At 49.8% G+C, this 23212-nt stretch overlaps 1 protein-coding gene and 1 long non-coding RNA gene across 2 annotated transcripts; one reads left to right on the top strand and one right to left on the bottom strand.

Annotated features, from left to right (window-relative positions):
* Positions 1–5589: 5589 nt before the first annotated feature.
* LOC101780806 lies at positions 5590–7936 on the bottom strand. The gene is made up of 2 exons (XR_001393339.2): positions 7323–7936; positions 5590–5847 (listed from the first exon to the last, which is right to left on the bottom strand). It is a non-coding gene; the product is annotated as an uncharacterized LOC101780806 (long non-coding RNA).
* Positions 7937–12544: 4608 nt separating this feature from the next.
* LOC101780402 (phytochrome B) lies at positions 12545–19559 on the top strand. Its single transcript, XM_012842778.3, has 5 exons — positions 12545–12788; positions 12865–14919; positions 15354–16161; positions 17662–17955; positions 18908–19559. The coding sequence occupies exons 1-5, from the start codon at positions 12668–12670 to the stop codon at positions 19128–19130; spliced, it is 3501 nt and encodes a 1166-aa protein (XP_012698232.1). The 5' UTR covers positions 12545–12667; the 3' UTR covers positions 19131–19559.
* The last annotated feature ends 3653 nt before the right edge of the window (positions 19560–23212 follow it).

Genomic DNA, 23212 nt, shown 5'->3' with positions numbered 1-23212 from the left:
AGCACCTTACCTGCCCTGTCACCAACCTCCCGCTGCCATCCTCCCCGCCGCCTCATAGCCACCGTCGCACCTTCAGCGGTTGCCGCCACCGTCCCATCGGAAGGGGGTGCGTAGGGGAGGCAAGAAGCGGTGACGTCTACGGCAGCGGTGCGGCCCTCGTCACTCGTGCCGACGCTGCTGAGGCTGGCCAAGTTCGGCACAGCCGGACGGAGGGAGGTACGGGAGTCTGGCACCGCGGCGATGTTGCTGCAGCACGCGGCGGCCGGGGACGAGGCAGCGCCCGGACGCTCTTGCTCCTCACCCTGGACAGCGACGACACGTGTGTCGGTCTCATGGCGGACGGCGTCGTCGACGCGCTCGCGGCCACGGCGCTCACCAGCCTCGCCACCGTCGACGTCAACAAATGCACCATTGGGGCGCACCCCTTGGTCATCCCGAAGCTGGTGGGGCTCCTCCCCCACGGCAGCCCGCGGGAGCACCGCGAGGCGGCCATGGCCCTATACGAGCTCTGCAAGCTGCCGGAGAACCGCTGCCGGTGCGCAGGGCACGGCGCCCGCGCTCGGCACCTTAGCCGCCGCTAGCTCCGCTCACGCCGTCGAGGTGCTCGGCCTCCTCACCAAGTGCCGCGAGGGGCGCCAGGAGCTGCGCAAGATCCCCGACATCGTTGCCGTGCTCTCCGACGTCACCAAAGTGGCAACTCCCGAGCAATCGAGCAGGTCGTGCTCGTCCTCAACTGGATTTGCTCGGAGAGCAACGAATTGGCATTGGAAGCAATAAAGCTAGGAGCTTTCTAGCTTCGTGAGACCCTGGTGAACGATGATAACTGCAAGATCGCTAAGAACACTCTCGAATATGACGCTCGAAGAAGGAGAGGAGAGGAGGGAGAAAGGTGGTGGGATCCATAGGGCCAAAATCATCTTTTCACAGGGCATTTAACAGTTTATGGATGGAAAATCCAACAGAGTATCGTATAAGGAATGAAAGTTGAACTCAGTGTCAAATAGGGAATGAAAATTTTCTTAGGGCCAAGAAAGGAATCGGTCATTTTCCTGATGTCAAATAGGGAATTCTCTCTACAATATTTGTTTAATTCTGGCTCTCTTTCTTCTCTTTTCCTCTCACTCTTCTCCCCACCCCCAGCCGTGCCGGACTCCTTGCACGCCGGCGGCCCCGTGCTCGCCTAACCTCCGCGCCTGAAGCTGCCCTCCCTCCCCGCCGCCCCCAGCTCCCCTTCCTCCCCCGACGGGAGTTGCATGGACGCCTAAGGTGGAGTCCTGCGCGGCGCGACCGAGCTACGATGAGCGAGCAGTGGCAGAGCCCCATGCGGCAGCACGAGCTCCGGCAAGCGCCAGACCTCTCGCCAAGCCGACGGCCACGATCTCTTCCGCGTGCCACAGGGTCGTGGACTCCTTCACACACTAGCAGGCCCGCTTCGCTGCCCATCCGCCCACGCCGGCGTCGCCTACGCTTCAAGCTGGCGCTTGCGCCCAGCGCCGTGGCTGTGCTCAACCTGCTACCCACGAGCATCTCGTAGTCGCAGGAGCTCGGCTGAACCACGAGGCAGAGCAAAGAGAGAGAAGAGAGCCTCACACGTGGTAGGCCTCGCTTACACGGGAACACGTGCTAGCGGCTCTAGCCAGCCGTAGCGACACCATCTTCTCTCTCCTCCTCTCTTTCCTACGTGTATGATTTGTAGAGAGCTTATCGGCAATGGTTGTAGTAGGGTGCTCTGAATAACTTTGTACATGTAGGATATAGCAACCATTATAGATAACGTGTCCAATGGTATTACTATAGAACAACTTCCTAAATTAAAGTGGAACCGCAAACAATATTTGTTTAATTCTTGCTCTCATTCTTCTCCCCTCCTCTCACTCTTCTCCCCACCTCCCCCAGCCGCGTCAGCCTCCTCGCATGCCGGCGGCCTCCGCGCCCCCCGCAGCCCTCCCTCCGCCGTCGGCCCTAGCACCCCTCCCTCCCCCGCTAGGAGCCAACGGCCGCGCCCGCCTTCCCTCCTCTCTGCAGTGACCGTGCACCCAAGTTCCTTTCCCTTCCCGCGCTGGCAGCCGGCGGCCGTGCTCGCCATCCCTCCTCTTAGCAGCGGCCGCGCGCCCAAGCTCCCCTTCCTCCCCACGCCGAGAGCCGGCGGCCACGTCCCACCCTCCTGTTGATAGCTATTAGCACGCCAATTTGTGAACCGCAAGGTTACATATTAGTTATAGCTCTTCCCTCAGAGTATTCCCCCAAGGTTTGTCAATCCGTGGAACTTATAGCACAAGATTTATTTCAACTAGCATTGTTACTATTAACTTGGTGTTTATGAGTGATTCAGATCCAATCTACTAAGCATGTACAGACAGATAACAGATAGAGTATAGGTAACCAATCTAGAGCAACCTAGACTATGCATATATTGTAATTTTGAGCATGGATAGCAAAGCAACACTGATATAATCTTAGTAAAAAGTATCTTTGAGTCTACACTTCCGGTCCGGATCCCTAAATCCCCCACCTTACACAAGAAAGATCCTGTCACGATTATCTCTATCAGCGCAAGCAGGTTAAGGGCATAATCGTAAGAACATTCATACTCATCGATAGATCAAGCATGCAAATCTGGTCACCACAACCACAAGAACACCCTAGGCAATCTATCATCGATTCATAAATTGAAAAGCAAGCAAACCCGATAGAGCATAAAACCATCAAAGGAGATACTTAGATCGCTAAGAACATGAACACATCTATTACTTCACCATGAATGATTGCACATCACAAGATCACCACCAGGATCCTACCTTGATCTTGGTGACTTCCAGCTCCAGAACTCCAGCGTGATCTTCCTCGCAGGGTGATCACACTGGCAGAGGTTCGCCTATGCTAGCCTCCGACAACTGCACGGCCCTTGGCTCTCCAGAGAGGTGTCCCTCAAGCTCCTTCTACTTCTCTGTTGCTTCACGTCGAGTACGTCGTCTTAGTATCTGGCTTGGTGGATTTTTCGGAGTATTTATAGTCCAGAGAGCGCGTGGTAAAAATTGGAAGGTGAGAGGGCGAAGAAAAACCCTAGGTCGATCAGCCTGGGAGGTTCCAGGCCAATCGGCATGAGCCTTCCTTTTGGCTCCTCGCGTTCTACTTCGTCTCCAAGTCTCCTCTAGTGCTCTGGAATCTTCTTTTAACTTGCACGTGGGCCTGACACGTCGGTAGCTTCGGGATGAGATTGATCTTCAATGACTTTCAAAATCTTCGCTTGATTTTCTTCGATTCCTCTTTGATCCTGAGCTCGTCCTTGCCATATCTTCATAAACTTAGCCCCTAAGTAACTTTGGAGGATTGCTTGCCAAATATGGGCATCAGTGGGCGCCAGAGCCGATCGGCCTTGGCTCCTCTAGGCTGATCGGCCTAGCCCCTTCGTGGGCCCTTTGATCTTCGTCTTCATCTGGTTCGATGCTCATTCAGTGCTTTATCCAAAAATATGCTTTTAAGCCTAATTTTCTGCAAAAACATAATATCCTCCGAAATACGTTGCATACGTGAAAATGACCGGTTTATTAGATGTAATCAATAGTTTAGGTATTAAATTCATGTTATTCTTGAAGATAAATAGGGGTAAAAGTGTGTCAATAGTGAGCGTCAACACCTCCCTTCTCCCTACGTCGTGCTCGACTCCCCGCACACCGGAAGCTCGCTTCGCCCCACCTCCCCTCTACCTGCTCCGGCGATGGCTCGAGGTTCGGCGGACACCTAAGGTGGAGTCCCGCGCGGCGCAACCGAGCTGCGGCGGACGAGTAGTGCCAGAGCCCCGTGCGGCAGCACGAGCTCCGGCGGGCATCGGGCCTCTCGCCAAGCCGGCGGCCGCGAGCTCTTCTGCGTGCCACAGGGCCGTGAACTCCTCCACACACCGGCAGGGTCGCTTTGCGACCCACCCGCCCTTGCTGGCATCGCCTGCGCTTCGAGCAAGCGCTTGCGCCCAACGCCGTGGCTGTGCTCCGCCCGCGAGCATCTCGCAATCGCAGGAGCTAAGCCGGACCGCAAGGCAGAGCAAAGAGAGAGAAGAGAGCCTCACATGTGGTAGGGCCCGCTCACACGGGAACATGTGCTAGTGGCTCTCGCCAGCCGTAGCGACAACGTCTTCTCTCTCCTTCTCTCTCTTTCCTACGTGGATAACTTGTAGAGAGCTTATCGGCACCAAGTCACCCACATCGGTTGTAGCAGGGTGCTCTCTGTAACTTTGTACATGTAGGATATAGCAAACATTGTAAACGTGTCCAATGGTATTACTATAGCACAGCTTCCTAAATTAAAGTGGGACCCGCTACAATATTTATTTAATTCTTGCTCTCTTTCTTCTCTTCTTGTCTCGCTCTTTTAGCCACCAATCACCATTAATTTAGCTATAGCAAAGAAACTCTAGGAAATGGTTTTTGACTGAAATTTCTTTTCATTTCATTCCATTTTCTGCATGATTTATGTACCATGGATAAATAAAGATAAGTACTATGGTACTAATATAAGGTTATGTTTGGATCCACCCATCTAAAATTTAGCTAGTTAAACTTTACTGCCTCTTTTTTTAGCTCTCTTTTACTGTCAATAAAACCAGTGTATTAGGTTAAAAAAAACCAGCATATACACCGTATCACCATTCCAATATATACCGACTAAATAGCATCAGTAAGACAACACGAGCCGTTCTTGACTTTGTGCATTTTCGTTAGAATGCCGGCTTAGGTACAGCCGGCAAGCAAGGAATGCAGAAATTGACTGGCGCAATATAGTGATAAAGGCAACTAGCAAGCGCTAGGGCCAGCCAATAATACTACTTGTTGGAGATTGATGGCCCATGAGGCCATGGATTTACAGTACTTTTCAACAAAGGCAAGCTTAGACTAAAGTTTAGGCTCGTTATCTTGCACATGAGTTTCCGTGTTTACATTGTTTTTGCATTCCAAGTACGCCTATAGTTACCGTTACTGTTTTACAACTAGAAATTCAGCAGAAAGAACAAAAATGTATACAGAAACGACGGACAGCAATTGACAGTGCTCGAAAGGTGGATTGTACCCGTCTCGACGACATCCGCAGCCTGAAGAGCAACAGTTGATGGCAACATGCTGTAAGCAGGCGGCGTGGCCCCCGTGCTGATGTCTAATCAATAGGGCATTCAAAGCGCAGATCAATTGCCGAGCTCACCTTCAGCTTTCCGGGGGCTTGCAAGCATATGTATTAGGACCGGACCGGTGAAGTCCTCACCCCTTTCACTGGTTCAACCGCTGAGAACCGGTTGAATCGCTGGTTCAATTTAACGGTCAAAAACAATTTGAACCGGCTAGAAATATATTGGACCGGTGTCATATATATATATATGTATATGTACTCCCTCCGTTCCAAATTATAGGTCGTTTTGGCTTTTATAGATACATAGATATTATTATGCATCTAGACATAGGGTATATCTAAGTACATAACAAAGTTTATGAATCTAATAAAGTCAAAACGACCTATAATTTGGGACGGAGGGAGTATGTATGTATATATATATATAATTACCAATTATATATATATAATTGGTAAATAACAATATGTAGTTGATGACAAATAAATTTTAGCTCGTAAATAACACAGCTTAATTATATAACCATACAACGGAACACTAGTAAACCATTAAATTTGGCATTTTTTTACAAAGGACATTTCTAATTGCAGCTCAGCCTCACACAAGCTTCTGAATTAAAATGAACACAAGCCAAATATTAATCACGAAATAGATTTGGGTAGAGAAAAATCGACAACTATGAAAAGGATTGTGAGATTCTCGTTTGCTGCTGCTGCCAGAGATTCTGCCGGTACCTGTTGAATTTGAATCTGATTAGTGATTGGAAAAAAACAATTGAACTGCAAAATGGGGAAAAAAAATGAAAACCCAAACATAGAAGAAGCTAGTTAGTAGGAGGAGGATGACGTGCCGTAGCTGCCAACGCTAGCTCACTGCTGGATGCGCTCGCCACCGGCGATGACATGGAATCGGCAGCCTGGTGTGCTTGCTTCTTTGCGCACACGGCGGGGGAGCCTGAGCCCCTGCCTGTCTGCTGGCCGGCCGCCGCCAGCAAAGAATAGGCCGCCGAGGGCCTCTGCTCCGGGGGCAACGCAGAAGCTGATATGGAGTTGGAGCTGCCAGCCGTCTACGCGGAGGACGGGATGAGCCTTTGCCGGCGAAGAACGAGCAGGGCCGTTGGGGTCAGGGGATGAGGTGCCGCGGCCGCAGTCGGCGAAGAACAGGCAGTGGCGCAGGGCCGCAGAGGATACAGGAGGAGAAAGAGCGGCCGCCGCCTGCTCGTGATGCGCCGCCAGCCTGCCGGCCTGCTCGCGAATCGGGATGCGCCGGCGTCCTTTTTCGCGATGCGCCACCGCCACCGTGCGAGTGCGAGCAACCGAGCGGATCGGTGAGTTTTCTACGTGGGATTTTACTTGGGCTGGGCCTTTGGTTGGGCCAACGTGGGAGAGAACATGAGGGCAGCGAGCAAAATACGTCCGGTTCGTACAGAACCGTCCTGTTCGCCGGTTCCGTATAAAACCGAACGGTTCAACGGTTTTTACCGCTCCAATTGTAGGACGGTCTTTTAAGCGAACCGAAACCGGTCGAACCGCCGGTCGTCCTAATAACTGTGCATGCAAGGCAAGCATCGTACTGTAATTAGCGATAAGCTCGGTGAGACGTGTGTCGTACGATCCATGCATGAAGCGGGCCCAGCGAAGAAATATTTCTTCGAAAACAAAAAGTAGAAACCTCATGTTCTTGTGATTGGCCGCCGTCGTTACACGACAAAGCCGCCGAGTGCTCCACACTCCACAGCCCATACAGAGCCCAGATCTCGTGACTCGCAGCACGCTAACCCGCACGTAGGCTTGCAGGCGGGGCGGGTTGTGGCCGGCCGCGAACCCACAAAGCTTGCCGCTAAACAAATCTGGCGGGTTTGTAGCTGTCCACTAATTCAACCTCACCGATGAGCTTGCTTTTGTGGACGTGGTGGCTGACCCGCAAAGCCCGCATAGCTCGCATGTGGTAGCTTGCTTGCCTCCCTGCTACACTTGCTTTGCCTAATTCAGATGACTACTAATCATGCCGCGTGATGCTACTAAAAATCGAGGAAAAAACTAAAGAAAGGATGAAAGGCATTAGCATTCAGAATAATTATCACTGTGTTGTTGCAATCAAACTAGGCAGGATCGATGGCACACCAAGGACAATTAGTTTCTTTGAGCACGTTAACCGGGAAGCATCATGTTTCTTCAGATATGCAAAGTTCCGGAGCTGAGATGAACACCTCGATTGGGAGCTTGAGCGCGCGGCGTAGCGGCACGAGTGCTGCCTTCCGAATGCCCCGGTCGCGGCCTCGTTGCGGCCTCCACTCTACTGGTCCGCCGCGCCGCTGCGGCCGCCGCCGCGAGGCCCCGGTCGCGCTCCAGGCTAGCTGCGACGTACTCCTCCGTGGTGCCGATGCGCGCGGCTTACGGCTGCCACAGCTGCCCCGGCCACGGCGGCGAGGCGCGCCGCGCGCCTTCTTGCCGGGGGTCCTGTGGATGGCCCCGCCGTGCACGATGCGGTGGAGCGGCTCGGGGAGGTTCTTGAGGTAGCTGACGGCAGCGATGGAGGCGGCGTTGAGGGCGAGCGAGCGCGGGTGGCAGCGGTGCTGCGGGGTTGTTGAAGCTGTCGTCCATCAGGTGCAGGAACTCGTTCCCCGTTGGCGCCGCCTCCGCGCTGCGGCAAGTCAAGAGAGTCGCGAGCTCGATGCTGCCGTCATGTTGAGTGCGGGTTCTTGCGGGCTGTTGCGGCCACATGCTCTCGTCCAATGGGCTAACCGGACCGACCCGCATGTGTCCAAAACAAAGCTGCTGCGCCACCTCAGTCGCGGACTGATTTTGCGGGGCGGGTTTGCGGCCTCGTAGAAGAATCCGCCCCGCATGCAAGCCTACCCGCACGCAAAGCTATGCATCATCGTCTTCGTTCGATTCCGCAGCTGCTGTGTCCTGTGTGGAGGAGGCGGGGGCGGGGGGCCGGGGGCGAGATCTCTCTCTCCGTGCCATACCGCCCAGGGGCCGGGACCGCGAGCCCACGCGACGGGCGATGGGACGGCCCGGCTGAAAAGTCTGCGCGGCTCATGCAGCAGGGAGGGCCGGAGGGATACGCAGTGCCGGCTCAACCGCCGTATATTCTCGTCGCAAAGGGGCAGCAGCCGGCAGCGCCACGCCCGCCACGTACGGCCGGGGGGCCGACAGCGAGAGGCGCCACATGGGCCGCGGCGCGGCGATTGGCCCGGCCGCGGCGCCGCACGTGGGCGCGCAAAGGCCGGGCCCGGTGAGGGGGGGTAGCCGTCACGTCGCGCGAGGCCGGCCGGGTCGGAGACACGCACGGGGCGGCGGTGGTTGCCGCCTCGCGGCCGCGCGCGCGTCGCCGTCGCCGCCGCCCGTCGCCGCTTTCGTCGCTGCCCCGCCCGCTCAGGTCTCCGCCCGCTCTCCCTTTCCCCAAAGCAAAGCAAAGCAAAGCAATCCTGGCGCGGCCTGTACTTCGCCAATGAATGCGCAATGGTTATCCAGTTCGCGAAACCGACTAGCTGTCAGATTGGGTTCTGGTTTGGACGTGTCACGACGGGCGGCGGTGGCCACTCCTGCGTGCCGTCGGAATAATATCGGTGACGGTTTCGTGCAACTGGCAAACGATTCGAGGTCGAGACGGCCAAAGGCGAGACGTTTGATTTGATCAGTTGGTACAGGCAAAGAACGCCGCAGTGCTCTGCGAGGTACAGTGTGTCACGGTGACGGGCAGTTGATCCTGTGTTTCTGATCAAGTGGATGAGACGAACAATGGCATGGAGCCACGACAACCGGATGGGGGATAGGAATCCAAATGTGACGTGGTTCCTAAAAGTGTCCCAATCGTGGTCATGGTATAGATTTGGTTGATGTGTGAAAACTACCGGTAGTTTAAGAATCCAATTTACAAAAGGGAAAATCATATTTTCACCTTCTAACTATAGCATAAATCTGATTTTCAAACTACAACTACAAAATCGGATAGTGAGGACGATCCAACTGTCAAAACAAAGGCAAATTTGACCTTTTGAGTGGTTTCGAGGGGTGGTTTTGTATTTTCTAAAAATTAAAAAAGTTTTGGTTTAATAAAAAAATCATAACAAACTCATTTCAAATCAAAAAATATGAAGTTGGTACCTAAAATTTTTCTAAAAATGTAGGCTATTTGTTTGTACTCTATTTGAAGTTGTTTACATCGTTCATAATAAAACACAAGGGACATGGATGTTGGCGCTCGTTATTGACACACTTTTAGTGCTATTTAAGTGGTGTTTTTATACATATTTTTATACTAACCTGCAGCCACTTGACACATGAAATAACCCCATTTTCGCATATGCATTGTATTTTGGATGACATTCTGTTTTTGCAGAAAATTGTACCTAAAAGCATATTTTTGGATAAAGTCTTGAACAACCAACGAACTTATCAAAGACGAAGGCCAACAGGCTTAGAGCCCAGGCTAAATAGGCCTGGTGAAGCCCAAACCGATCGGCCAGGGGTCTTCTGGCCCCCTCCGATGCTCATTTTTGGCGAGCACTCCTCCAAGATTACTTAAGGACTAAGATTGTGAAGATATGTCAAGTATCACTTCAGGATCAAAGAGGAATCAAAGAAGATCAAGCAGAGATTTGAAAAGTTGTCAAAGATCAATCTCATCCCGAAATTATCGACGTACTAGGCCTACATGCATACAAAAATAAGCTTCCAGAACATCAGAGGAGATTTGGTGACGAAATTGGACGTGAGGTGATAAAAGGAAGGGCCAGATCGGCCTGGGGCTTTCCTTGCTCCCCTCGCCTTTCTATTTCAGCCACGCGTCTTCCAGACTTTAAGCATGCCCAAAATTCATTAACATACATCATCCATCCACCAGAACTCGATGAAACTAAGGGCATTCACCACAGAGAGCTGAGGGCCACCGCAAGTCTTTAGAGTTGTCTAGGAGATGGCTTAGGCCAAACCCTAGCCGCCATGGTCGTCCCTGCACGGCGAAGCCATGGTGGAGTTTAGGAGCCAAGCCTTGTATTCATCAGGGCCTATGCACACATGACGGTGATATAAATCTAATCTTGTGCTTTGATCTACTATGATGCATGCTTATTCTCATATGTCTAGCTAGCATATGTTCTTAGTAGGAATAGATGTAATCGTGGTGATTAGTCTATATCTTGCGGATACATCTTAGTAGTGCGTAGGAAGTTGGTGTAATTACCCTTGTGTGGTGACAGCATGTGGGAGGGAAAAAACTGAATGATTGTGTAATGTTGAGTAGGACCGATGGCGAGTATTGTGGGAGTCGTTTGAGGTAAAGCTTTGGAAACTGGAGGCATCAACACGCACCTCGCAGTGACGACCATGAGAGAGTAGGCCGCTTGCGAGCCGTCGTTCTGAGAGATGACTCTTTATCAAGGTGTTACATAGGTTGGTTACCGCTTTGGCTAGACTACAACGAGAAGATGATAGGCTCTTGCTATCCTTGGTGGTGTTATATCATAATATATATATATGTGTGTGTGTGTGGATGTGATCTACCAATCTTTACATTAAGGTTATCCTTCATATGCAATCTATGCTTCATGTTAGGATTAGATCCGTTAGATTAGATGGAAAATCCTAGCCAGTTCGCGTGCGATCCACGGATTGATAAACCTTGGATGGAATACTCTGAGAGAAAAGCTACGATGATCCGTGCGCTTGTGGTTCACAAATTGGCGTGCTAACTGCCGTCAACAATGGACAACTAAGATTCAACTAATGACAGATAGAACACCAACAGCTGGGTTACATTTTTCACAAATTTTTTGGCACCAATTTGATATTTTTCTAATTTGGAATGGATTAGTTTATAAATTTTTTAATTAAATTCAAACTTTTTAAATTTCTAGAAAATGCAATCACTCTTGAAACTATTGCCTGTTTTTTGACAATTCAATGATCCTCTCTATCTGGTTTTGTGGTTATAGGGTGAAAATCAGACTTTCTACTATAGGTGAAGGGTGAAAATAGGACTCTAGCCCTACTAGTTCCACTACGATTGTTTACCCTAAATGTTCGGTACTGCTTTGCTACTAGCACTACCTCATGCTTGATAGCAGCAAATGAAGAGGATGAGCCACAAGAGGTCTCTACGATAGGGAGAGTTGAGCCGCGGGAGATTACCGCAACGGAGGAAGAGGAGGGTGTCAGAAGGGAGGCTGAAAAACTCCAAGGCCATGTTTAGTTACTCCCCAACTCCCAACTTTGACAATATGCAAAAAGAAGATTCCCCGTCACATCAAACTTGCGGTACATGCATGGAGTATTAAATGTAGACGAAATTAAAAATTAATTGCACAGTTTTGTTGTACTTTGCGAGACGAATCTTTTGAGCCTAATTAGTCAATATTTGGACAATAATTCACAAATACAAACGAAACGCTACAGTGTGCTACAGTGCTGGCACAGTAATTTTGCATCTCCCAATTTGGTCAACTAAACAAGGCCCAAGATCCACATAGTCTATACTTGGGTGTAGCTGTGCGGGGGAGGGGGGGCTACATGGGGCCTGTGGAGAGTGGGCAGCATAGGCAGAGAAGTGCAACGGAGACTAGGTGGAGAGGGGCAAATCAGAGTGAAACAGGGAAAGGGGAGGGAAGAAGAAAGATTTTTTTTTTGCTCCCCACGCGATGGCGAAGAATGAGAATGGATTCGATGGTGGTAGTGCCTGATGGATCATGTTCAATAGCATTCTTCAGCTTCTTGTGTGGAGCAGAACAACCAAATCGCTACCAAGATTTTAAGCTGTCACACTCTCTTCTTCGTCGAATATATAAGCAAGAAATCTAGGTACCATTGTATTAAGGAAGAACATAATACTTGCAATGCACCTAAGACACATGCTTACCCATGCATCAGCTCTGCAACTATATTTTGCGAATAATTCTCGTAGCTTAACAATCGACTATATTGCTAGATGTGCCTAATAGGACAAAGAAAATGTTTGTGTATTCTTTATTTTTTCCCCTTCATCTTAGAGGAGCCGATGGTTAAAGACAATGAACAATGTAGGAATTGATCTAGACGGATGATGTTGCATCTGATGGTTGATGCTAGTCGATAGAATCTCAAAATTCATGCGTTTGACAAGTAGCATCACCCAAATTCATGCGCCAATGCTGATCGATGTTGTTTTTTTCAATAAAGAGACAAGAGATAACTCCCGGTTTCCTCGCTAAAAAAGTATAAAAAGAGAAAAAGCTTCGAGGGTGAAAGTATCCACAGCCAGTCAGCCACTTCAGCTGGAGCTCGTCGTCGTCCCCCGCAATCCAAACCTGAACCCTGCCCCGATCCCCCCACTACCCATCCCTTTCTCTGCCATGCCGTCGTCATCGGCTCATCGCCTTGCGCGTAATATCCTTCCTCCACTGTACCTGCCCCCACATCTCTTTTTTATCCTCGTGACTCAATAAGCGCAGCCCGGAGCGGCGAAGCAAGCAATCGGACGAACCCCCGGCCGAGCCGACGAGGCGAGCGCACAAGAGGACGGACGGGGCCCCCTAATCCAGAGCCCCAGGCCTCCCCCCCCCTCCCCCTCGCCATGGCGTCGGGCAGCCGCGCCACGCCCACGCGCTCCCCCTCCTCCGCGCGGCCCGCGGCGCCGCGTCACGCGCACCACCACCACCACTCGCAGTCGTCGGGCGGGAGCACGTCCCGCGCGGGCGGGGGAGGGGGAGCACCACCACTCGCAGTCGTCGGGCGGGAGCACGTCCCAAACGGGCGGGGGAGGGGGAGGAGGTGGCGGCGGGGGCGGCGCGGCCACAGCGGCCACGGAGTCGGTCTCCAAGGCCGTGGCTCAGTACAACCTGGACGCGCGCCTCCACGCGGTGTTCGAGCAGTCGGGCGCGTCGGGCCGCAGCTTCGACTACTCCCAGTCGCTGCGCGCGCCGCCCACCCCGTCCTCCGAGCAGCAGATCGCCGCCTACCTTTCCCGCATCCAGCGCGGCGGCCACATCCAGCCCTTCGGCTGCACGCTCGCCGTCGCCGACGACTCCTCCTTCCGCCTCCTCGCCTTCTCCGAGAACGCCGCCGACCTGCTCGACCTGTCGCCGCACCACTCCGTCCCCTCGCTCGACTCCGCGGCGCCGCCCCCTGTCTCCCTGGGTGCCGACGCGCGCCTCCTCTTCTCCCCCTCGTCCGCGGTCCTCATGGAGGGCGCCTTCGCTGCGCGCGAGATCTCGCTGCTCAACCCGCTATGGATCCACTCCAGGGTCTCTGCCAAGCCGTTCTACGCCATCCTCCACCGCATCGACATCGGCGTCGTCATCGACCTCGAGCCCGCCCGCACCGAGGACCCCGCGCTCTCCATCGCCGGTGCAGTCCAGTCCCAGAAACTCGCGGTCCGCGCCATCTCCCGCCTTCAGGCGCTACCCGGCGGGGACGTCAAGCTGCTCTGCGACACTGTCGTGGAGCACGTCCGCGAGCTCACGGGTTACGATCGTGTCATGGTGTACAGGTTCCATGAAGACGAGCACGGGGAAGTTGTTGCTGAGTGCCGGCGCGATAACCTTGAGCCGTACCTCGGGTTGCATTATCCCGCCACAGATATCCCCCAGGCGTCCCGCTTCCTGTTCCGGCAGAACCGGGTGCGAATGATTGCCGATTGTCATGCCACGCCGGTGAGAGTCATTCAAGATCCTGGGCTGTCACAGCCTCTGTGTTTGGTTGGCTCTACGCTGCGCGCCCCACACGGGTGCCATGCGCAGTACATGGCGAACATGGGTTCCATTGCATCACTTGTTATGGCGGTCATCATTAGCAGTGGTGGTGACGATGAGCAAACAACGCGCGGCGGCATCTCATCGGCAATGAAGTTGTGGGGGTTGGTTGTGTGCCACCATACATCGCCACGGTTTATCCCTTTTCCATTGAGGTATGCTTGTGAGTTTCTCATGCAGGCCTTTGGGCTGCAACTCAACATGGAGTTGCAGCTTGCGCACCAGCTATCGGAGAAGCACATTTTGCGAACACAAACGCTGTTGTGTGACATGTTACTGCGTGATTCGCCAACTGGCATTGTCACACAGAGCCCTAGCATCATGGACCTTGTGAAGTGCGATGGGGCTGCACTTTATTATCATGGGAAGTACTATCCATTGGGTGTCACTCCCACTGAGTCTCAAATTAAGGATATTATCGAGTGGTTGACAGTGTGTCATGGGGACTCAACAGGCCTCAGCACAGATAGCCTGGCTGATGCAGGCTACCATGGTGCTGCTGCATTAGGCGATGCCGTGTGTGGAATGGCAGTAGCCTATATTACGCCAAGTGATTACTTGTTTTGGTTCCGGTCACACACAGCTAAGGAAATCAAATGGGGTGGTGCGAAGCATCACCCAGAGGATAAGGATGATGGTCAGAGGATGCACCCGCGGTCATCATTCAAGGCATTTCTTGAAGTAGTTAAAAGCAGAAGCCTACCATGGGAGAATGCAGAAATGGATGCAATACATTCCTTGCAGCTCATATTGCGCGACTCCTTCAGAGATGTTGCGGAGGGCACTAGTAACTCAAAAGCCATTATCAATGGACAAGTTCAGCTTGGGGAGCTAGAATTGCGGGGTATAAATGAGCTTAGCTCCGTAGCAAGAGAGATGGTCCGGTTGATAGAGACAGCAACAGTCCCTATATTTGCAGTAGATACTGATGGATGTATAAATGGTTGGAATGCAAAGATTGCCGAGTTGACAGGCCTTTCAGTTGAGGAGGCTATGGGCAAATCACTGGTAAATGATCTTATCTTCAAGGAATCTGAGGAGATAGTCGAAAAGTTACTCTCGCGAGCTTTAAGAGGTATATCTCATTTGTCTTTCTTATATAATTGCTACCGCTTTTATGCTATGTTTCCGGGAATTTCCCAGTGCGGTCAAGGAAAAGATTATCTCTTCTTGGTTGTAATCTCTTGGCGTATATAACATAACAGTAGTGTACGAATATGATGTACATATTTTGTTGGCCAAGTATCGAAATATATGGTATATATACTCCTTGAAAATAGATGTACTCAGTTTCTTAGGCTTACTTCTTTGCATAGGCATAGCATGAATAACTAAGTATAGAAAATGGGGGCCACTTAGAGACTATCATTAAATCTTCTCAACCATTTTCACTGAAGCATCTTAGAACCAGTGCTTAGAACTAGTAGACAGGCATGCTCAGATGTGAAAAGTTAGTGCATCAACTTTTACCAGAGTGAGCCCTGATTTATGAACTTGTTGCTCATACAGGTGAGGAAGACAAAAATGTGGAGATAAAGCTGAAGACATTTGGGCCAGAGCAATCAAAGGGACCAATATTTGTTATTGTCAATGCTTGTTCCAGTAGAGATTACACAAAAAATATTGTTGGTGTCTGTTTTGTTGGACAAGATGTCACAGGACAAAAGGTGGTCATGGATAAATTTGTCAACATACAAGGGGATTACAAAGCTATTGTACACAATCCAAATCCTCTGATACCCCCAATTTTTGCGTCAGATGAGAATACTTGTTGTTCAGAATGGAACACAGCCATGGAAAAACTTACAGGATGGTCGAGAAGTGAAGTTGTTGGTAAGCTTCTTATTGGAGAGGTATTTGGAAATATTTGTCGACTTAAGGGCCCAGATGCATTGACAAAGTTCATGGTTGTCCTTCACAATGCTATAGGAGGAGACGATTATGAGAAGTTCCCTTTTTCATTTTTCGACAAGAATGGAAAGTATGTGCAGGCCTTATTGACTGCCAACACAAGGAGCAAAACGGATAGTAAGTCCATTGGGGCCTTTTGTTTCTTGCAGATTGCAAGCGCCGAATTACAGCAAGCCTTTGAGATTCAGAGACAACAAGAAAAGAAGTGTTATGCAAGGATGAAAGAATTGGCCTATATTTGCCAGGAGATAAAGAATCCTCTTAGTGGCATCCGATTTACCAACTCTCTGTTGCAGATGACTGATTTAAATGATGACCAGAGGCAGTTCCTTGAAACTAGCTCTGCTTGTGAGAAACAGATGTCCAAGATTGTAAAGGACGCCAGTCTCCAAAGTATTGAGGATGGGTAAGCATTCTAATCTTACCCTTTTCACTCACACATGCTCTAATATTTGCATTGAATGAATACATTTGATTCATTTACGTTTGTTTCACCTGTGCCCAAGAGTAACCATTATCTGAGTCTGAGTATCAGTGGCACTAATATTGTCTGTAGACTGTAGAGGTACAAAATCATAATAGGAATCAGAGAAGTTCATCAGTCATCAGACTCACAGTTATGTTCTGCTGTCTTTGCAGCTTCTTTGAGTAAATGTCCCTCACGCCTAAGTTATTGCCAACATTAGACGAAGATTATTTTTTTATTACCCTTTAAGACACTTTCGTATTATCGTTGATGGCATCTGTGGACTGCTTCTCTTGCTTTGGCAACTATCTGAAAATATCTAAGGTCAGCAAGCATTTCATGGTAGAACACCGCATATTGTAGTTATGCCATTGCAAAGATGAAGGCAGTCCAGATTGCTTACTTCAAAAGCAGCATTGGTGTTCATGAAAACCATCTTTTATTTTAAACTAAGTACCAACTTACTGAATAGTGATGTGATGCGTTTCTGGCTGTAAGTATGTCATTATGGCTGTTATTACTAACTAGTGGTTGACAGGATATGGCTACTCAACTGGTACAACGTCAGAAATTGATGGTTTGTACAGTTTCCAAAGGAACTGGTGAAACTGGTATCCTTTTGCCTATTTTTTTAGGATAGTGTGAATAATATAGCAGTACATGCACTAATTACTATGATACTGAACGAGTCAAGATTATATTTAAAAGGCTAATTTGTTATAGACAAAATGTGGAGGGAGGGGTGAGCTTTCATATATATAGGCAAGGCGGCTTGATATAGAAGAATATAATGTGTACGTACGACATGTGTACAACACAAGGCTATACATGTCTGATAGGTGCACACTTTGGTTTTCTGCTTACCAATATTCGTACTGATTGCTAAGGATTGTGAACCTTTGCACTTTAAATGTCATATCATGGAAATTTGTTAGAATTGGAATTGTCTTATGAACTGATAGCCTTACAGCCCTTACCACATTCTAGGGAACATCACCAAACTTGAAGCAGCTTTGTCTAAAATGCCTTTGCCCGTAGTCTTGTTTGATGAACTCCATAACTTATTTGGAGATGATTTCGTTTGCCTGCACAGAAATTCAGAATCCCTTCTGATTGACTTACACTTGATCAGCTCCATCCATCTTATCTACGTATGATGAGTGTGCACCGCTTTTACCTGAGAAAGTCATTAACTTAAGGCAGGCACAAAAACAGTTGCTTGTCGTTTTGCAAAGTCCAAACGCAAACTTAACAAGATATCAGTTAGAAGCTAATTACACTATCACATAGTTTTATTGCTGTGTTATTTGCTTGATGTAAATTCTTCGTAACCTAAGACACTCTTTAACATTGCTCTTAAGTTTTAACTGCTATTACTATTAGCATTTCCACAATTGATTAGCTGAAAAATTGCTAATTTTGTTTCTCTTTATGTAACAGCTCTTTGGTGCTTGAGAAAGGTGAATTTTCTCTTGGAAGTGTCATGAATGCTGTTGTCAGCCAAGCAATGATATTGTTGAGAGAGAGGGATATACAGCTTATTCGGGATATCCCTGATGAAATCAAGGATGCATCAGCATATGGTGATCAATATAGAATTCAACAAGTTTTGTCTGAATTCTTGCTAAGCATGGTGCAGTTTGCTCCAGCGGAAAATGGCTGGGTAGAAATACAAGTCAGACCAAATGTAAAACAAAATTCTGACGGAACAAATACAGCGCTTTTCATGTTCAGGTTAGCTGCTTACTCTTTGATTGTCAATTTATCATAAATGATTTCCCCCCTTCAAGAATGGGTTTCTTCAAGGAATTTGGTAGGAAACAAGTAACAGGATTACTTCAATTCTTAGCTGGTTGGTTGCATGTGGTGTGGTACCTTTCTTCAAATATACGGTCATGATGAGTTTGGCAGAATTTTCTTGTTTGTATCATGCGGTGTTTTTTTCCCCTTATGTTGACTCAGTTGCGTTAACTTAAGTTACATCCAGTGCTCTAGATCACATCTAGTTTGCACAGAACCAAAAGAATGAGGAAATTTATCTTTGCTGAGGTATTATCACCGACTGTTTGGAAGAGGTTTTGGACTCAAATCCCTAATAAATACAATTTTTCAATTTAAAACTAAATTATAAGATTCTCGTACCTATACCCCACATCCAAACAGGGTGCAAGTGTGTAATCTACCACTGTCCAACTAATATATATATATTTTTAATTCCTCTGAAATAGCAGACACCTTGACTGTAGGTTATACCAACTAAAAATGATTACTTTCTTAGGTACAGAACAATATTTAGATTAGCCTAGGCCAGTGCAAATTTATATCTATTTGACTTGTTCTTTTGGTGGTCTCTTAGATACTGAAGTTGCTACCTACCATGGAACATTGGTGAGAAAAACTGAGAACCGAGAACCTTAGCTATTGAAGTTCAAAACTGTCACATGAAATTGTGCCATGCATCTGGTTTTATTAGATGAATTTTAGTGTTCTGACTCAACTTGGGCAAAAGTGGTTGCCTTTTCTTTAACTCATGTTATTTTAACATTCTACATTTGTTAGATGATTCGCACTGAAACACTAGCTTCCAAATGGTAACAACAATGGAAAACTGAATGCCTCCAATGGGACTTGGGAGCACTAATAAATGGAACTAAGTGATTTTCTTTTTAACTTTGTATTTCTGTAGGTTTGCCTGTCCTGGCGAGGGCCTTCCCCCTGACATCGTACAGGATATGTTCAGCAATTCTCGCTGGTCAACCCATGAAGGCATTGGGCTAAGCACATGCAGGAAGATCCTCAAATTAATGGGTGGTGAAGTCCAATACATTAGGGAGTCCGAGCGGAGTTTCTTCCTCATCGTCCTCGAGCTGCCCCAACCTCGGCCAGCAGCTAGGAGAGAAATCAGTTGATACGTTAAGCTCAGCGCTGACTTTACCCAACTGCTCGGTCAACGAGGTGACCTGAGCTCCCCTGATAAGAAGGAACCTAATCTACGAGAAGCCTGGAAACCAATACGACTCGGATGAAGCACATCAGAGCTCCCATGGTGAGTCCTGTTATTCTCGGTGTCTTTGAAGAGGCTGTTTCCGGTGCGCCACTTTAAGTCCGGATGTCCAAAGATCAGAGTTCATGCAGGCTAGTAATGTATACAGGCGGCAAATGTGGCACTTAGGGTAGACCCATGACCGGCTCCACGTAGTACATAAGTTGTTATTAGCTTATATGTATATAATCTGTCGTGTACTATGCATAAGGAGCTGTATCAACTCCAACGGTTGTATTTTGCAGGCCTTCCCAGGCCTACTGCACTTAATCGAGCATTTGGTTTCCTTGGAATTTTTGCATTCTTCTCCTAAAAGAACATATACTTGAAACCTCGAATTCATCTGTTGTGGAACATGTGCTGTTTAAACAAGTCAAGTGGTCAACACTCCTTGACAAACCCTGAGGCCTGAGGCGTTTGTGCAATGTGCAGGCACCGAAAGCTCAGGCAGGTTGCATGCGAATGCCGAATGGGAATGGCGTGTTTGTGCCTTGTTGAGAGTGGCAGCCGTTCCGTTCCGAGGTTGCGGCCGCTTTGTGGAGATTGCCGGCCCTATCAGACTGTGCAGTTGTGCTTACCAGATCTGCGGTGGGCTGTGTCGCCATGAATCGTTTGCGCTGGTGTGTTATAGACGCGAGCTTTCCAGTGAGAATTGGGCTGGGGACTTGGGGTTGCTATAGCTTTTACATTGCTAACGGTCTATCGATGGCTTTCGGTATGTAGTCGGAGGTCGAGGGAAGAGACCAGCCCGGTGGATACAAATTAAGCGCACGGTTCATCATTCATCTCCGAGTCCGAGGGTCGAGGCTCCATGCACCTCCAGTTCGTAACGACCTAACGGGGCGTGGTGTCACCGGCAGGCGGCAGCATGCATTTCGAATCTCGCTTGTCACTGCCGCCCTGAATTCGTGATCTTATGCATGGGAGGGTTGGCCATTTCAGGCAAGCGATCCGAACCTCTTCATACGAGTATACGATTGTCTGGCAAAGCCTACGAGAGATCAAACTTAAGCTTGCTCCTGAAAATACAGGTGGGTACTATACGGCGCGTTACGTTATTTGGCTACTAAAGAGGAGTCTACATATGCATTTGCAGGACTCCATTTGATCAATTTAATTTGCTAAACGTGCATCGATCGTGCATCCTACAGCCATTTCTTTTGCCGCCCTTGGATGACTCAACCACGTGCGAATGAGCGAAAGCTAGAGAACTCAAGATTCGCTACAGTGTGATGTTTGACTACAAGGCATATATGCATGGCACTAACATTATACTGGTACACACTGTACTCGAGTAGGAGTATAGTACTGTACACTTGATGACAATCATATCTGCGCGTTCATCTGCATCCATCCTATCGTGCAACTATGCAATTGCAAGGGTTTGCGGCAGCTGCATGTGGCGAGATTAAATGCTGCTGCGTCTGCGTGTATAGGGCACACGGTGTACCTTTTTTCTCTGCGTGCAGCTCATGCCGCTGCTTGCCTGCTTCCATTCCATGCATGGTCTGGTTGACACTTCGCCTTTGCATGCATGATTCCTGGCGCAGCGGCGCCTTTCGACTTGGCGCCCGTAGGTCGTGGTCTTCGCATCTCATTGATGGCGGTGGGTTCGACCTATCCGTGGGTATGCTTGTTTGGGTCCGGCCAGAGCACGTTTCCGATCTCATCAGCTTGGCGTGTTTCATTGTGTTCCCAAGACAGCTATATATAATCAGAGTAGTAGTATGTTGCATAATGAAATTATCATCTCCAATGTATAATTTCAAAATATTTTTCATAGGCATGTAGTGATACTTAATTATCACGTGATGATTATTAGTTGTACAATCACATTAATAAAAACCTATTGCTACCATGAAGGACGGAGGATTTTCAAAAATTGAAAAGAGTGTTCAACTATCTATATGAAATTAGTTAATCTCGTTCTCATTATTCATTAATTTGATGTAATATCATCAATTTTTACTTACATGACAGCCCATTAATTAAAAACGAAGCTCTGATTAAGAGTAACATGGTATGTAATATCCAGTAATGCGCTATCATGGCTAAAGACCCTGCAAGCAGACTGCTCGTAATTTTACTGTTCAATAGACCATGGCACAGGATGACACTGCAACCCGCAGTTCAAAGCCATACAGATCTTTTCTGGCTACCTACAATTCTCTCACCTACGATCTATACGGTTGGCTGTACATAAGCGGGCAGGCAGCTAGCCGTTACCGGCCAGAGAAAGCAAACTTATGTATCCCTCCGTCAGATTCAACGTTGTTTTTTTCTCTGAGATTCGTGCGCATTCCGAACCTCCACGGCTCCACGCCAGTAATGCAAAAGCGGCAAGCCGGCAAGTCACACCGTACCAGCAGCTCACTCACGGCTCAGCACAAGCACGCACTTACCGTGCGCGGTGGGCCGGCCGGCCGTGCGTGCGTGCAACTGCCACTGCCGGTGCCGGGTAGAAATACGATCACGGCAGGAGAGCTTTCCCTTTCCTCTTTCCCCTTTGTTACCACGGCGCACCGCGCGCGCACAGGCACAGACGCACAGGCGCACAGCTAGATAAAAACCGCAGCGACCGCGCGCGCGTCTGCGGCTTACGAAAAGGGCCTGTTCGCTTCAGCTTATTCAGCCGGCTTATCAGCCACCAAACAGTATTTCTTTCTCACAACAAATGAGCCGTTTCAGCTTTTCAGCCGGCTTATAAGCTCAAGCGAACAGGCCGAGCCGCGGCTGCAGGCACAGTGGCATGGGCCGATGGGCGCAACCGTATCCACCTCCAACATTGTAACGTGTATCTGCCCTCGCGCACCGGCGCCCGCTCGATCCCGCTCGTCAGTTCTCAGTTGGTTGAGCGGCCGGCGCCCGCCCGGCCAAGCGCGTGAACATAAATGCACCGGCGCCCCCTGTTCCGCTGCTCCGCGCGCACCGCCTGCTCACCAGAGAGCCACAGCTCACCAACCACATCAGCTGGCTCGCTGCGAACGCCCATGCATGCTCGTGCTCAGCGCCCCTGCCCCTCGCTGCATGCCCATGACAGGCTTCTTCCTTCTCGTGCTCGATCAGCGCGTCTCATCTCCTTAGCTGGCTGCCTTTGGAAGCTGAGGCCGTGACAGTTGAGACGTGACTTTTGATAAGCTAGCCTAGTCTCCAACCACCTGCATTGACTCACGTACACATGCAGTCTGCTACCTTTCTCCACTGCCCACTCGCTCCACTTGATCCATCGGCGGGTTACCTTAGCTCCGCTATATAAGCATGCGGCGTCCTTCGCTCCGAGCATCACAGTTCACATCTGCAGCAACAGCTCGATTTACTTCATCAGTGTCTCATGGGGAGGGCGGCGAGGCGTGTGCGGGGCTCGGCGCTCGCAGCATTGGCCGTGGCGCTGGTCCTCGGGGTGGTCGTAGAGGCGCGGTTCCTTGAGACCCAGAATTTGGGCGGCGGTGGTGGTTTCGGTGGAGGTGCTGGTTTTGGTGGTGGTGCTGGGCTTGGTGGAGGTGGTGGGCTTGGAGGAGGCGGCGGCGCGGGCGGTGGGTTTGGAGGAGGGCTCGGCCATGGAGGAGGTCTTGGTGGAGGGTTTGGAGGTGGAAAAGGTGGAGGTCTAGGCGTGGGGAGTGGTCTTGGTGGAGGAGGTGGGTTTGGTGGTGGTGGCGGAGCGGGTGGCGGGCTCGGCGAAGGGCTTGGACATGGCGGCGGCCTTGGTGGTGGAGCAGGAGGCGGCTTCGGTAGCGGTGGTGGACTAGGAGGTGGAGCCGGAGGTGGCCTCGGCGGAGGTGCCGGTGCAGGTGGTGGCCTAGGTGGTGGTGCTGGAGGAGCCTCGATCGAGGTGCTGGAGGAGGCCTTGGTGGTGGTGGCGGCCTTGGTGGCGGTGCTGGTGGTGGATTGGGAGGTGGAGCTGGAGGTGGTCTTGGTGGAGGCCAGCGGTCTTGGAAGGCGGTGCTGGTG

This window comes from Setaria italica, chromosome IX (genome assembly GCF_000263155.2).
Source record: "Setaria italica strain Yugu1 chromosome IX, Setaria_italica_v2.0, whole genome shotgun sequence".
NCBI classification, from domain to species: domain Eukaryota; kingdom Viridiplantae; phylum Streptophyta; class Magnoliopsida; order Poales; family Poaceae; genus Setaria; species Setaria italica.
The sequence above is the reverse complement of the archived record's forward strand: the minus strand, read 5'-3'. Positions and strand labels throughout refer to the sequence as shown.

Excerpts from the sequence above, each read along its gene's own strand:
- LOC101780402 (XM_012842778.3), top strand. The coding sequence starts at position 12,668 with ATGGCGTCGGGCAGCCGCGCCACGCCCACGCGCTCCCCCTCCTCCGCG. Across the intron at positions 12,789-12,864 it reads CGGGAGCACGTCCCGCGCGG|GTGGCGGCGGGGGCGGCGCG; the intron begins GCGGGGGAGGGG and ends GAGGGGGAGGAG. Across the intron at positions 17,956-18,907 it reads ACAGCGCTTTTCATGTTCAG|GTTTGCCTGTCCTGGCGAGG; the intron begins GTTAGCTGCTTA and ends GTATTTCTGTAG.